The 14,628-nt window shown below is 41.2% G+C and overlaps 1 protein-coding gene across 2 annotated transcripts in view; it reads right to left on the reverse strand.

The window, feature by feature from the left end:
• Window positions 1–7,904: 7,904 nt before the first annotated feature.
• LOC137465624 (arrestin domain-containing protein 3-like) overlaps window positions 7,905–14,628 on the reverse strand; it is a 108,550-nt gene continuing 101,826 nt past the window's right edge. The window contains exon 8 of one of the 2 annotated variants that reach the window (XM_068177702.1): window positions 7,905–8,555. In XM_068177702.1, the coding sequence (XP_068033803.1) occupies window positions 8,529–8,555 (27 nt within the window). In that variant the 3' untranslated portion in view covers window positions 7,905–8,528. Of the gene's footprint in view, window positions 8,556–10,995; window positions 13,200–14,628 lie in introns of those variants that run through there. The other variant, XM_068177701.1, reaches the window with a different exon arrangement.

Consider the following 14,628-nt stretch of genomic DNA (forward strand, 5'->3'; position numbering starts at 1 on the left):
TTGCAATTAAGTGAGACCACTGCGTTGTCTCTGAAACCACTAAACCATCACATACCCCTGAAAAGTCTCACAGTTTTTACTAATGGGTCTGGGAAAACAGGAAAAGCCATTGTGACCTGGAAAGGTAACAATGAATGGCAAACACTAGAGGGTCGCAATAGTGGATCACCTCAGCTAGTTGAATTACATGCTGTAGCCATGGCTTTTCAACGTTTTCCTCATGTTCCTTTAAATATTGTAACTGATTCTGCTTATGTTGCAGACATCCCATAACGATTGCACTGAGCACTGTTAAAAGAAATGGATAATGCTGCATTATTTGAATTGCTAAAAACTTTGTGGCATACAATCCAAGTCAGAACATGTCCCTATTATATATTGCATATTTGGAGTCATACAAATTTGCCAAGCTTTATAGCAGAAAGTAATGCCTGAGCTGATTGGCTAGCTAGCCCTGCCTGGACAGCGCCACAACCATATATGCTAGCACAAGCAAGAGCATCACATGCCTTTTTCCATCAAGGTGTTCGAGTCCTACAACGACAATTCCTGTTAACAAATACAGAGGCACACAATATTGTTAATACCTGTGCTGACTGTCAAGGCCACACTGCGACACTGCAGATGGGAGTTAACCCCCGTGGTCTGTGAGCCTTACAAGTTTGGCAGACAGATGTCACACACATCTAGGAATTTGGTCGCCTAAAATGCATGCATGTTTCAATAGACACTTTTTCATCTGCCATATGAGCCTCAGTTCACACTGGAGAAAGAAGCCGTGATGCCATCGCACATTGGCAATTAGCCTTTGCTGCCCTAGGCATTCCCCATACTATAAAAACTGACAATGGCCCTGCATATGTCTCACAGAACACTCGAAAATTTATACAACTCTGAGGTGTGTCGCACCACACTGGTATTCCTCATTCCCCTACAGGAAAAGCCATTGCTGAGCGTGCCCATGGCACTTTAAAGCGTATCCTTGAAAAACAAAAAGGGGGAATGTGTGGTGAAACCCTGCAAAGTAGGGTGGCCAAAACCCTGTTCACTTTAAATCACCTCACAATATTGCCAAACTCCCAAAACCCTGTTATCTTAAACCATTTTTTATCATTACAGTCTTCTAGTGACGTCCAGTCACCCAAACCTAAGGTACTGGTACAGGACCTCATAACCAATAAATGGGAAGGTCCTTAGGACCCTGTCACTTGGGGATGCGGGTATGCCTGTCTTTCCACAGATTCATTCAACGGGTACCTGCTTGGTGCGTGCATCCTGCTCTACGCTCTGCTCTGGATCACAACCAACAACGCCCCTCTGACGGCCCCACAGCAGACGCCATAGAACAGTAACCAGAACAACCTTTTGCACCTGCTGTATAGAAATATGGAACTTTTGGAACAACAATTTACCTATGACTTCACTTAAACCTCAAGAGTCAAGCAATTTAAAGACATTAACAGCAGAAGGATGTGTAACTTTTAATTATACACCTGGACATGACCTGTAAGACCAAACTGAAACAAGAAAGCAAAATACTTCTTTTGATAGTTTTTTGATTTTACTTGTTTATAACAGAAGATAAATAAAACTTCCTTAAGTTGGAGTGATTCGGTTATAGATGTAAATAGCCTGTGGCATGCCACCCAGTAAAATTGTACTGTTACTGATCTGTTACTGATCTTTTGTCATTAGCTCCTGGACATGGTTGTAAAAAATTTGATGACACGTGTTGTGTGAGAAATTTTAGATCAGTGGCTAGAAAGGTTAGGCTTGTCAAAACAGATGAAGAGCCTTATTCAAACTGGGCTCATCACCTTTGTGTTATCATAATTGTTTCACTTGTCATCCTGTCTGCGAAGGGCTCCGCAGAGGATGACAAGGACTGCCTTTGTAGTTGAAAAACAAAAAGAGGGAACTGTGATGTCTGACAGCTGACCTGAAAGCCTCACAGGCACAAGTAACCCTGACCTTAACTCGATCAGCCTATACCTGTGATAGAAAAGAAACATCTTTGGGAGAGAGGGCACTGAGAGGCGGAGAGACTTGGCTGCAGAGAACAGACGCCAGCCAATCCCTGATGAGCATGTATGCAGGTAGCTATTGGTCAGTGAACTGGGTGGCACCAAGATTCTAGCCAATTGGAGTCAACCATATAAAAGCAAGTGGTGAACAATAAAGTATTGTTATTGCCACATGAACCTAGGCGTGTCGTGTCGTGTCTTTCCAACTGCAACAGGGAATAAGAAAGTTAGCTCATGTATTGGTCCAAATGTAGAAAGGATGGGAATGGGACATGTTTTCATGGTTACCTGGTGGACTATGGGTTAAACGGATGCTTTTTTTCCTCTTATGTGCTGTAGCAACTCAAATCTTTTTACCATGCATGATCCCTTGCTTAGTGCAACTTATTCAACATGTGATCAAGGGGATGCAGGTAGTAGCCATGCCTACTGATCCAGAGATGGCTACAAAAGGACAGAAATTGACGTCACTACAAATAATTGCAAAACCAAAAAAAAGACCCAGGAACAGAAAATTAATTCAGTCATAACTAAAGTTGTTAAAGGCAATTACTGAGAAAATAAAAAAGGAGGTATTGAAAGGAATGAGGGATTTGTCTTTACAAACAAACTGTGGGTCTGCTGATAAATAAAGTTAGATACAGAAAGAGAGATGAAAGAAACAATCAGAATAACCATAAATTCCATAGGAATTCCACTGATTGACACAAGGAAAAGAAAAAGAGGGGGAGTATACATTAGAAGGGGGTCTTAGGTGCAATGAACAAAGTTCCTGATACTCCCGGGCAGGGCCTTCCTTGTTCCCATGGCAACACTGAAACAACTACTAACTCTAGCTGAGTGCCGATATTGAAATGTTAATTAGCTAATTGCTCTGTTTGTTTTCTCTAAACTACCTGGAGATAACCTGCCTCCCACCCCCCATGCTGTCATTCTGGGACTAAAATGCAAATAAAAAAAACCCCTTGGGATCATGGGAATGTTTTTAAGGGATAAAGACACCCCTAAATAAAGAACTAAACACAGTAGAGGGGGCTAGACAAATGCCCTAGCTGAGGAAGAGGGAAACACATTCCCCTAATCAACTTTTGCCCGCCACCATCACCTAAAAACGACTAGACTAGACTAGGCTGTGGGAAGCGGAGAGACAGAAAGGCAGAACTTCCTGGTGCTGCCACAAGGGAAGGAGTGGGGACAGCTGTTGTTCTGGACTTCAGCAACAGACTCTGCATGCCTCCTCACCCTTCGACTGCTGGTGTGCCACAAGGAAAGAAGAAGGGACGGCTGCTGCTCTGGACTTCAGTGACAGACTCTGCATGCTTCTTTCCCTTCCGGCTACCTGGGAAAGCTACAACAGTGGGGGCGAGCTCCGTGTCGGGCCCCCTGCCCAGCTGATCTTTTTAATAAAAGAGCTGACCATTAATAAAGGCATTAGCCCTGTTCATTTCATTAGGCATTAGGCATTTTGAGAAGTCTGTACCTCTGAAGTACCTCAGCCAATGAGGAAAGAGAGAGGGAAACGCAGCTGGGAAATCAGGACAAAAAGGAGGCTGTGTCCTCTAACAATGTGAGAAACCCCAGTGGAAATGCCCCATGGTCTCTCCCTTTATTCAAATAAAGTTACAGGACTCCTTTGTCTCCTTTTTGGACATAACCTCGGGTGTTTGTGGATTAATTTTCCTGACAAAGGGATTATGGCTGCTTTGAGAATTCACTGGGACCTCCATACCCCCTGGCATCCTGAGAATTCAGGTCAAGTAGAAAGCATGAATGGAGAAATGAAGAAACACCTTTTGAAGATGGTGACAGTAACTGAGATGCCACTGATAGGGAAGATGTCTTTACAAAGAAATGGGTGAGGATATAGGTGTTAACGTCTTTGAAATGGGTCTTAATGTCTCTACTAACTTCAAGCATCAGGTTCGTTACAGAGTCTAGACAGCTTGGCTCCTGAAACAGTCAAGTGGGTCTGCACAAGCCTGAAGTTCTGAACTTCAGGGGTAAAATGACAGGTTCAAGGAGGGGATATGTGTTAGGTGGTTCTGGAAGGCTGTACCTTCATAGTACCTCAGCCAATAGGGAAAGGAAGAGGGCAACATGCAGCCAGGAGTTTAGGATAAAAAGAAGTTGCGCCCTTCGAAACCTCGAGAGAGACAACCCTGTGGGCATGTGGCCCAGTGAACTCTCTCCCTTTATTCGAACAAAGTTGCAGAACTCCTCTGCCTCCTTTATGGACACTGGCTTTTTATAGTGTGATCTTCCATACAAGAGGAGGGCCACAAAGATGATGCATGGGGTTGTTGTGACCCAATTGCAGGACCCAGCACTTGGTCTTGCTGAATTTCATACAATTGTCCTTGGCCTATCAATCCAGTCTGTCCAGATCCCTTTTGCAGAGCTTTCCTAACTTCAAGCAGATTAACACTCCTGCCCAGCTAGGTGTCATCTGAAAACTTACTGAGGGTGCACTCAATCCCCTCATCCAAATCACTGATAAAGATATTAAACAGAATTGGCCCCAATACTGAGCCCTGGGGAACACCATGTGTGACTGGCTGCAATATAAGTTTAATAATTAATATGTAAGTTATATAACGATAGAATATAAAATACGTTCAGCTCGAAAGCCATGTCGGAGTCAGATTTGGGTCCGTACCCCTGATTCCCAGAGCTCTGCAATAAAAGCACCTGCATATAATCATATCCCGTGATTATGTGTGTTCCTGAATGCTAACAACTCAGCTATAAAGGAGTTCTGAGTCTATAATCATAATGAGAGACAACTTTATTTTCTATATTTCCTATTAGTTTCAATCAAAACTCAAGCACAAATGATTCACAGTGTTATTAATGGGAAAAAAAAAAACCCTAAAAGATCTTTCTGGATTCTCCCTAGTTGGCAGTTACAAATTCAAAATTTTAAAAAAAATGCTTTTTTTGACACAATAATTCACACATTTAGGAAGTCTACTGTTTGCATTATACAAGGAGTTAGATCCAATGTTTGGGTTGTTTATGTTAGTAGCATATACCATAAAACCTCCTGCAACAATACCATGATAATTTAGCAGTCTTCAATACCTTCAACACCAACAGTCAGGAACAGCATTTATTGGACTCTTGAGTCCGGGCTGCTAGCCTAGTGAACCTTGCCTTAGGTCAAAAGACACTTTGATACCAAGCAATGATGATAGTTCATTCTTTCATAGATTCAGCTGTGTGAAGTATACAGAAACAAGATGCTATGGCAGTGCTTCATTTCTGGAATGTTGAGGAGCTGTATTAATATCTTGCAAAGCTCTACTGACCAAAACACAAATCATAGATACTGATTTTCAACATCTGGTAACATTAGACTTCTAAGTAAACAGCAAGACATACCTTATTGACCCCAGTTCAACAAACCAACCTTCAGATCCCAACTGCAAATCACTGAGTTATCTGGCTTTTAAAGTAATTCCCCTTCCCCAGTTTCCTCCCACCCCTACAAAAATGTGCAGTCCCCGCCTCCACCATATGTACTGGAAAACACTAAATAACTTGATCAGAGGTCATGAGTTACAGTAATTTTTAATCAGTGTCCTGAAAAAACCATTCATATCCTGTAAGTTATTGGTATTTTCTAAATTTAGGAGATTGTATTATAGCTTCCCAGCTGAAACCTAGCCCTAAGAAACCATTGATATAAACAAGGCAAAGGAACTGAAGGTGCTGAAACTCAGCTCTTGTTCTAATCACTGGTGTAGCTCCAGAAATTGTTTTTCCCTATGTAGTTGATACATAGCATATGCATTTCTGATAGCAATTTGATCCCTATGGCTGTTATCTTACACAAAGACACAATATTCAATGTTTAGGTCACAAACAATCTTACAGATTACAATTAAAGCATTTTAAAGCATTTAAACAAAATTTTAAAGCTTCTTTTTCACAAGGAAGAACAATTTAAAAAATTGTTTTCCACATAGTTCTCTTAAAACAAAGTCCACAAGGACATATTCAGCACCAAAGGTTAATTTTAAAAAGAAATACAACTAAAAAAAAAAAAAAAAAAAACAGAAAACCCCAACCAAAACCTAGCCATATAATAGAATCTAGAAAGCAAACATTTAATACTGCACTTTGTTTCTCTAATGCTTGGATTTTACTTTTTCCTAATTCAGATCAAGATTCTATATAAAATATTGGGCTACAACTATGAACCTATAATGCTTCTGAACAACTAATAAAGCAGTTTAAGTGGGAAATCTTTATTTGATAAGGTTTTAGAATTTTTCACTCTGATCAGAGCCTGCGATGCAACATAAATTATGACAACATTGGTCAATTTTGCTTCATATATAGTTTTTCCAATATACTAGGATAAGTGCTTCAATGCTACATATATCAACAATTGTTCCCTAGTCTGTTAACAAAAAAGAAAAAAAAAGTTGAATCATCAAATGCCCTTTTATGCCAACAATTTTAACTTGTAAAATTTGGTCTGGTTGGAAAGGACTGAAGGAAAGGACAGTCACAAAAATGTCAGCATATGACCTCACCCAATTTCCAATTCTTGCTTATAAAGTCCAAACATTTGAACTGAATCACTTAAGATGTGACTCTCATTTAACCACCCTGTCATCATTTTTGGAACATAAAATACCTTTCATGTTCTCATAAAGGCCACTTATGGAAAAGCCTATTTTATTATATTTATGAAGCCTTAAAAATAAGGCATAACTTTGTAAAAATGAGCACAATACAAAATCACCAGCTTTCCCTCCCCTCCCCTCCCCTCCCCTCCCCTCCCCTCCCCTCCCCTCCGAGTTGTTTCATTGCACAAGGATTCACACGATGAATTAGTTTTTAAATAGTCAACATCAGACATGTCTCAGACAATAGTTTTTGTTGTTGTTTTTTGATTTTGGGTGGAGTTTTTTGTTGTTGGTGGTTGGTTGGTTGTTTTTATTTTTTTTTACATGATTTATGGAAAGAAAACTTACATTTACAAATCTCTAGCATAAAAACACTGATCAGATCTAATAGCTCCATCATTCATTTCTTCTTTAGAATACGTTCAAGGAGTCAGTGCTTTTTTATATAATTTCTCACATTCTAGATGAATGTATGATTAAAGCTGTTGCATTTTTTGTTTGTTTCATAGAATCATAGAATATCTTGAGTTGGAAGGGACCCACAAGGATCATCGAAGTCCAACTCCTGGCCCTACACAGGACAGTCCCAAGAATCCCATCCTGTGCCTGAGAGCATCATCCAAACACTTCTTGAGATCTGTCAGGCTTGGTGCTGTGACCACTTCCCTGGGGAACCTGTTCCAGTGCCCAACCACCCTCTGGGTGAAGAACCTTTTCCTAATATCCAACCTAAATCTCCCCTGATACACCTTCAGGCCATTCCCTCGGGTCCTGTTACTGGTAACCAGAGAGAAGACATCAGTATCAGTGCCTGCCCCCCCACTTGCCCTCATGAGGAAGCTGTAGACTGTAGAACAATTTCTGAGAGAAAGAGGTCACAAGCTGTATGTTCATGATTTATATGTTTGGAGTGAAGGTTGAGCTACCCCAGCCTAGGCCTCAGATGTGGGCCTCGGTGAGGCCTTGAATCCTGTGGCGCAGTTAAGAATAAGTTTGTGGCGCAGTCAGAAATTATGCTAAGGTATAACACAATGTACTGAGCTATCTAGGTGTGAATTGGTATAGGTCTGCAGTGTGAAACTTTAGCCACCTTAAGACAGGAACAAACAATGTTTGCTTGCCAATGAGAGTGTGCTCATGATTGTAAACTATCTGGAAGTGTATAAAATCTACTGTTTGTAAACAATAAAGGGAGAACGTATGATTGGCCACATTGGTTCAGATCTGCGTTTGTTCCTGTCCAGCTCACCTCTTTATTTTTGGTCCCTGCTTTAGTAGACTGCAATGAGGTCTCCCTTCAGTCTCCTCTTTTCCAGGCTGAACAAACCAAGTGACCTCAGCCACTCCTCATAAGGCTTCCCCTCTAGACCTTTCACTATCTTTGCAGTCCTCCTTTGGATGCTCTCTAATAGATTTATATCCTTCTTATATTGTGGCACCCAGAACTGCCCCCAGGACTCAAGGTGAGACCGCACCAGTGTGGAGCAGAGCGGGACAAGCATCTCCCTTGACTGGTTGACAATGTTGTGCCTGATGCACCCCAGGACACGGTTGGTCCTCCTGGCTGCCCGGGCACTGCTGACTCATATTTAACTTGGCATTGACCAAGACCCCCAGTTCCCTTTCTGCAGAGTTGCTCTCCAGCCTCTTGTTCCCCAGTCTGTCCATACATCCAGGGTTGCCTCATCCCAGGTGCAGAATCTGGCACTTGCCTTTGTTGAACTTCATACGGTGGGTGATTGCTCAGCCCTCTCATTTGTCAAGGTCTCTCTGCAGGGCCTCTCTGCCTTTGAGGGAGTCAACAGCTCTTCCCATTTTATTATCATCAGCAAACTTAGTATACCTTCGAGTCCTGCATCCAAGTCGTTTATGAAGATGTTGAAGAGAACTGGCCCTAAAATGGAAAATTTTTGTTATAAATTGTTTGTTTTAAAGCTCTCAGGACTAGCCCAGGAGCAATCAGAGCAATTCTCAGCAAACTAATTTGAGTATGATTGGTAACACTGATACTCTGGCTCAGTTTTATAATAGTTTCAGTCTACCAACCTCCAAACCAAGATGATAAGGCCAATGGAGCAATATTTGGGTCACTTAAACAAGCTTCAGGTCAACAGAACCTGGTTCTCATGGATGACTTCAACTACCCAGACATTTGTTGGAAGAACAATACAGCAGCTCATATTTCAGCCATCAGGTTCCTGGAATACGTAGAGGACTGCTTCCTAATACAAACGTCAAGATGTGCCAAACAGAAATGAGGCACTGCTGGACTTGCTTCTCACAAACCAAGAAAATCTGCTTTGTAATATCCGTTAGTGATAACCTTGGCTGCAGTGATCACAATATTGTGGAATTGGAGAGCCAGCTGAGCACGCTAAAGGTTAGTATTAAGACAAAGGTTTTAGATTTTAGAAGAGCAAACTTCAGCTTGCTCAGAGCTCAGTTGGAAGGGATTCCATTGGAAGCTTCCACAGAGGATAAAGGTGCTAGTGAGTGCTGGGAGTATTTCCAAGAACGCTTTCCTAGAAGCACAAAAGCAATTCATCGCTTCTAAAGGTAAAATAAATAGGCAGAGAAAGAGACCCCCTAGTTTAACTGCAAGTCTCTGTGTCTGCTCAAAACCAAGAGACGCATACCAGAGATGGAAAAGCAGACAAATATCTATTGAATACTACAAAGGCAATGCCAGGGCATGCAGAGAAGCAGTTAGAAAAGCAAAAGTTCAGCCCAAATTGAAATTGTCCAGAGATGTCAAAAATCCAAAGAAAGGGTTCTTTGTGTATGTAAATAGTAAGAAACAGAAGGGAAATATGGACCTGATGTTAAACAGGAGAGATGAATTAGTCATCAGCAATGCTGAAAAGGCTCAAGGTTCTCAACACTTTCTTCTCCTCTGTCTTCTTCACCCAGCACTGTTGGGCCCCAGGCCTTGGGAACAAAAATCAAGGTTAATGGAAACACAGACCTACTGTAGATGAAGAAAGAGTTGAGTTGACATGTGAACTGTTACAGGAGCTTGACCCCAACAAATCGATGGACCCTAACACTGTTCACCCAAGGGTGTTAAGAGAGTTGGCTGACATCATTGCAAGGCTGCTTGCTCTCCATAACCTTTGAGTCACAGAGATCGGGGGACTGCCCAGGAGATTGGAAGAAGGCTAATATCACCCCTATCTACAAGAAAGGATTAAAAGATGATCACGGAGATTATAGGTCCATCAGTCTTATTCAGTCTATGAGAAAGTTATTGAACAAATCTTCCTTGGGGCTATTAGAAGTCAAATGAAGCATGGGATTGGGAAAAGCCAGCATGGACTCACCAAGGGCAAATTATGCTTAACAAACCTGATCACCTTCTATGACTAAGTAACTGGCTTGGTTATGTGGGGCAAGCAGTGGACATTGTCTACATGGATTTCTCCAAGGTTTTTGATGCTGTTTCCCACAGCCTCCTCCTACAGAGACTATTGTGTTATGGTCTAGACAAGTGGTCTGTGCAGTGGGTGGGGAACTGGCTGATAGGCCACACCTAGAAGGTGGTGGTAAATAGTTCCTTTTCAAACTGGAAATCTGTCACAAGTGCGGTCCCCCAGGGATCAATATTGGGCCCCAATGCTGTTTAATATCTTCGTAAGTAATCTGGATGGTGGAATCAAATGCACCCCAATAAAGTGTGCTGATGATACCAAGCTGAGTAGGGAAGCAGACACTTTGGAAGAAAGATCCACCCTGCAGGAAGACCTGGATAGGCTGGAAGAGTGGGCTAACAAGAACCTTATGAAGTTCAACAAAGACAAACATCTTGCATCTGGAAAACATCATCCAGGAATGCAGCATAGGCTGGGGTCTATCCCTCTGGGGAGATGTTCTGTGGAAAGGGCCCTAGGGATCCTGGTGGACAACAAGCTGAATATGAGTGAACAGTGAGCTACTGTGGCAGAGAGCCAATAGGATGCTGGGTTGCATAGACAAGGGCACCATCAGCAGAGAGAAAGAAGTCATTATCCCACTCTACTCAGTGCCTTGTCAGTCCACACTTGGAATACTGTGTTCACTTTTGGTCCCTGATATAAAAAAGAAGATGTGGGCAGGCTGGAGAGGGTCCAGAGAAGGGCCACAAAGATGATTCAGGGACTGGTAAGGTGCCATGTGAAGAAAGGCTGAGAGAACTGAGTTTGTTCAGCCTTGAGAAAAGAAGGCTAAGGGGAGACCTTATCACCATTGTTGTATTTTGTTTTTATATTTCTGTAACAGTTCTGTAATGGTTTGCCCCTTTACCCCCCATTTTCTCCCAATGGTTCCACCCTGAGCTTTCCCACCTTTCCCTCGGTGCCAGTCTCCCTGAAAATGCTCAGTCACTCCCCTGTCCCCTCCCTGGCACCCTGTCCATCACTCAGCTCCTCATCTCACTCTCCCAGAATCTTCCACCTTGGGCATCGAGTGAGTGGAGGAGGGCCAGGGGTCCCTCCCTTGAACTTTCCCCATTGGTTTATGTATCTGTCTATCCTTCCACCTTCCACTCCCCCAAATCCCCCCATTGGTGAATGGGCGTCCCTTCCCCCTGGTTATCGCCCCGGTATTTGAGCTGTTGCGAAAGCCTTGAGGGCGCTTTCGGCTGTTGGATGCTCTGGCCTTCGAATCTCTTCGGAGCTCGGATTAAACCTGAGACTTTTTCCCCAGCCTTGAGTCGACTCCCTTATTGCCTCCTCGGACATCGCCTCTCCTCCACACAAGGCAGACAGCATAGCGCTCTGTCTTAGCCACTCCCCAACTCTCCTCGAAACACAGGGGAGTGTCCCCCGCAGCTGACCATGCCTCTGCCAGGCAGGCGAAGCCAGGGGGCTTCAGGGTGGGCACAGCGGCACACCATGTTCCAGTATTTAAAGGGTGGCTACGAAGAAGATGGAGACTTCCTTTTTACAAGGAGTCACATGGAAAAGACAAGGGATAATAGGTACAAGTTACTCCTCAGAAGATTCCAATTGGACACGAGAGAAAAATTTTTCACAATGAGAACAATTAGCCATTGGAATAATCTCCCTGGGGAAGTGGCAGATTCCCCAACATTAGACACTTTTTAGGTGTACTAGGGCATCTTGCCTAGACCATGCTTTTGCCAAGAAAGGTTGGACCAGATAATCCTTGAGCTCCCTTCCAATCTGGTGTTCTATGATTCTGTGACAGAGTATCATAAACCCTGAAGATAATACCAAATGGGCAAATTGAGCTGCTGCTTAGTTGCCATAGCTCAATTTTTTCTTGCGATCTGAAATACACTTTCTACTGGAGACTCATTTTATATATAATTTTTGATGATTAGGGAACTACATATTATTTAAATAAAACCAAACACAAACCAACCAACAAACCTTCTCCTTCCCATCCCTAATAGTTAAGATTATCTCTGTCCGTGAACCCTGGATAGTATATGATTATCCCCTTTTCACGCTTTCTTTTCACACTTTGCTAGTGTCTGCTGGTGCTGCTTTCACTTTGTAAGTTTTGCGCATGTCCCTGTTCAAAATCCCCCTCAAAGAACAAAACCAAAACACAAACATAAATAACAGTGCAACATAAAACAAATAGCATTCTAGCAGTTTGGCAAGTGATGAATTCACCTGAGATTAAGTGATCTTTAGGTAGTCTGTAACAAAACACTGCTTTGCAATAAAAGCAGAAAGGCAACAAATTATTTTAAGAAATCAAGAAGGTATACAATCTTGATTACATCTCATTAGTTTCCTTCTGTTCTCTCTTCCCCCACCTATCTGTTGCTTGTCTACTACAGTTGACTGCAAAACATACAGCAAGGATTGACTTTGAAGGCATGTAATTCTTGTAAATAAATCCACAATAGGATCCAAGCTGAAGAGGTGATACAGGATCAGCCTACTAGGACAATTCTGAGCATGTGCATATGCAGGCAAAGTCCAGGCTACATCAAATTAAAAGAAAAGAAAAAGTCAAGGCATTTGTCAGCCTTCATAATTTTTTTTCTTTTTTTTCTTTTTTTTTTTTTTGGTAAAGCTGTCTTTTGTTCCTTGTTGTGCAGATCACAAACAATTGGGGAGGGGTTGGTAACAGCAGTCCATCACAAATGAGAATAAGTTGTAGTAACACTTAATTGTATAAGTAATAAGCATGTGCAAATTTTCATAGAATCATAAAAAGCAGCCATTCCTCTCTTACAACATTACAACATGGTTTGAGTGTTTTGAAACACCTGACTGCATGCTAATAAGGCTGCTCCTAGTATGTGCCACTATTTAATGGAGGGGGACGCAGGTTTTCAAGCACGTGGAGCAGCCCTATGTTGTGCTGTAGGTGTCAAAGCATGATCACGGGTTCTTTTCATTTGTTCACCATACAGGCAAGAGCAATACCATTTCCTTTAAAAGCAAGTCTCCACTATGACACCTTGATCTTCAACACAGAAAGTGTGATTCAAAACCCAAGTCAAGACAGCTTTTTATGGATTCCTTCAACGAGAGGGGCAAGACAGTATCGCATCTGTGGGCTGATTTGGGTTTGGATCAATCTAACCAAAAGAAAAAGAAATAACCCCAAAACGACAACAAAAAAACCCAACCAAACAATCGACCAAATAAACCCAGAACAAAAAAAAACCCAAAAAACCAAAAATAAAAGCCATGACAACTCAGTGCATTTCAACATCAATTGCTAGGAATAAAAATCAAAATTCACAAGTTTAAAACAATTATAATGATATGTGGCATTTCCAGTCCAAGGGTTATTGAAATAACTGAAAAACTTCTAGTTAGACAAAACTTTAGATAAACAGTAATAGAAATATTAGATCCAGTGGAAGACTTTAAACTACAGGTTGATGGCAATTTAAGGATAAGCATGAATAACTGCTATAAAATTTGTTTTCTTCTTTACTCACACAGAAGTCTTTTGAATTATCTGATATATACAAAAAAGATGATGACATATCACTGGAAACATAATTCAAGAAATATTTACTTGAGAGAAGCAAAGAAGTTTTTCTTGAAAAGACAGAAATTTATAAATAAAAAAATCATTCTACTTTTAAATTAAAGTAGTTAATACTCAAATATCTTAAGGGGTGTTTCAAAAACTTCATGTGTTCTAAACTTTACCTTTTCTTCCTCTCTACAGGAGAAATAAAGGGTACAAGCCTGCTAACTTAGCTCTCAAAAACTAGATGTAAGAATAGTTTACACGTACATTGCATCTTTTAGACAACATTGAATCAGTTAACTTCATATAGACCTTTGTTTTTGCATTTCAAGCCGGGGGGGGGGGGATGTCATGCTACATAATGCTATTTTCCTAAAGTGGATCAATTCAGACAAAATTTGGCCAGAGGACATTTTTTTTTCATTTGTCCTATATCACTTATTTTTCTTGAAAATGAAGAAAAAAAACAACATGAAAAGCTTTGAAATTTGCATCTCATTCATGGTTATTCAGTGGCTGCATTTTTGGTTCTGGGAAGGCCAAAAGTGTTGAAGAACTGTGTACTTCAGAAAATTTAAGTAATAAATTAATACCAATACATCGCTTTTCTACATGAAACTTATGAAAGGCCTACATTTACAGAATTTAAACACACATGCAGGCAAAACAGATTAGTGGTTGCTATAAAATGTTAGGAAGCAGCAGAGGTGAAAGAGTTGAAACCTTATTTTTAATACACAAATTTTTAAAAATTATGTTTCTAAAATGGCAAACAACACTGAAAATTTCCAGAAAATATTAGACTATGGAAGAGTGCTGCCAAAAAGAATTACCTGCCCGGTCGGCAGCTCCAGGAAATAGCATGATGGAGAAGCCAAGGCACCTCATGGAGCATCTTTTAAATTTAAGGTTGCAGAGTTCACGTAAAAAATAAAATTTAAAAAATTATAAAAAGGGTAACCCATGCTGTAAAACAGGCATGGAAAACTCATGATGCAATTCATCTGCATCTTGCAAACAAA

The sequence above is a fragment of the Anomalospiza imberbis genome, assembly GCF_031753505.1.
Source record: "Anomalospiza imberbis isolate Cuckoo-Finch-1a 21T00152 chromosome W unlocalized genomic scaffold, ASM3175350v1 scaffold_73, whole genome shotgun sequence".
In the NCBI taxonomy this organism is placed as follows: Eukaryota; Metazoa; Chordata; class Aves; order Passeriformes; family Viduidae; genus Anomalospiza; species Anomalospiza imberbis.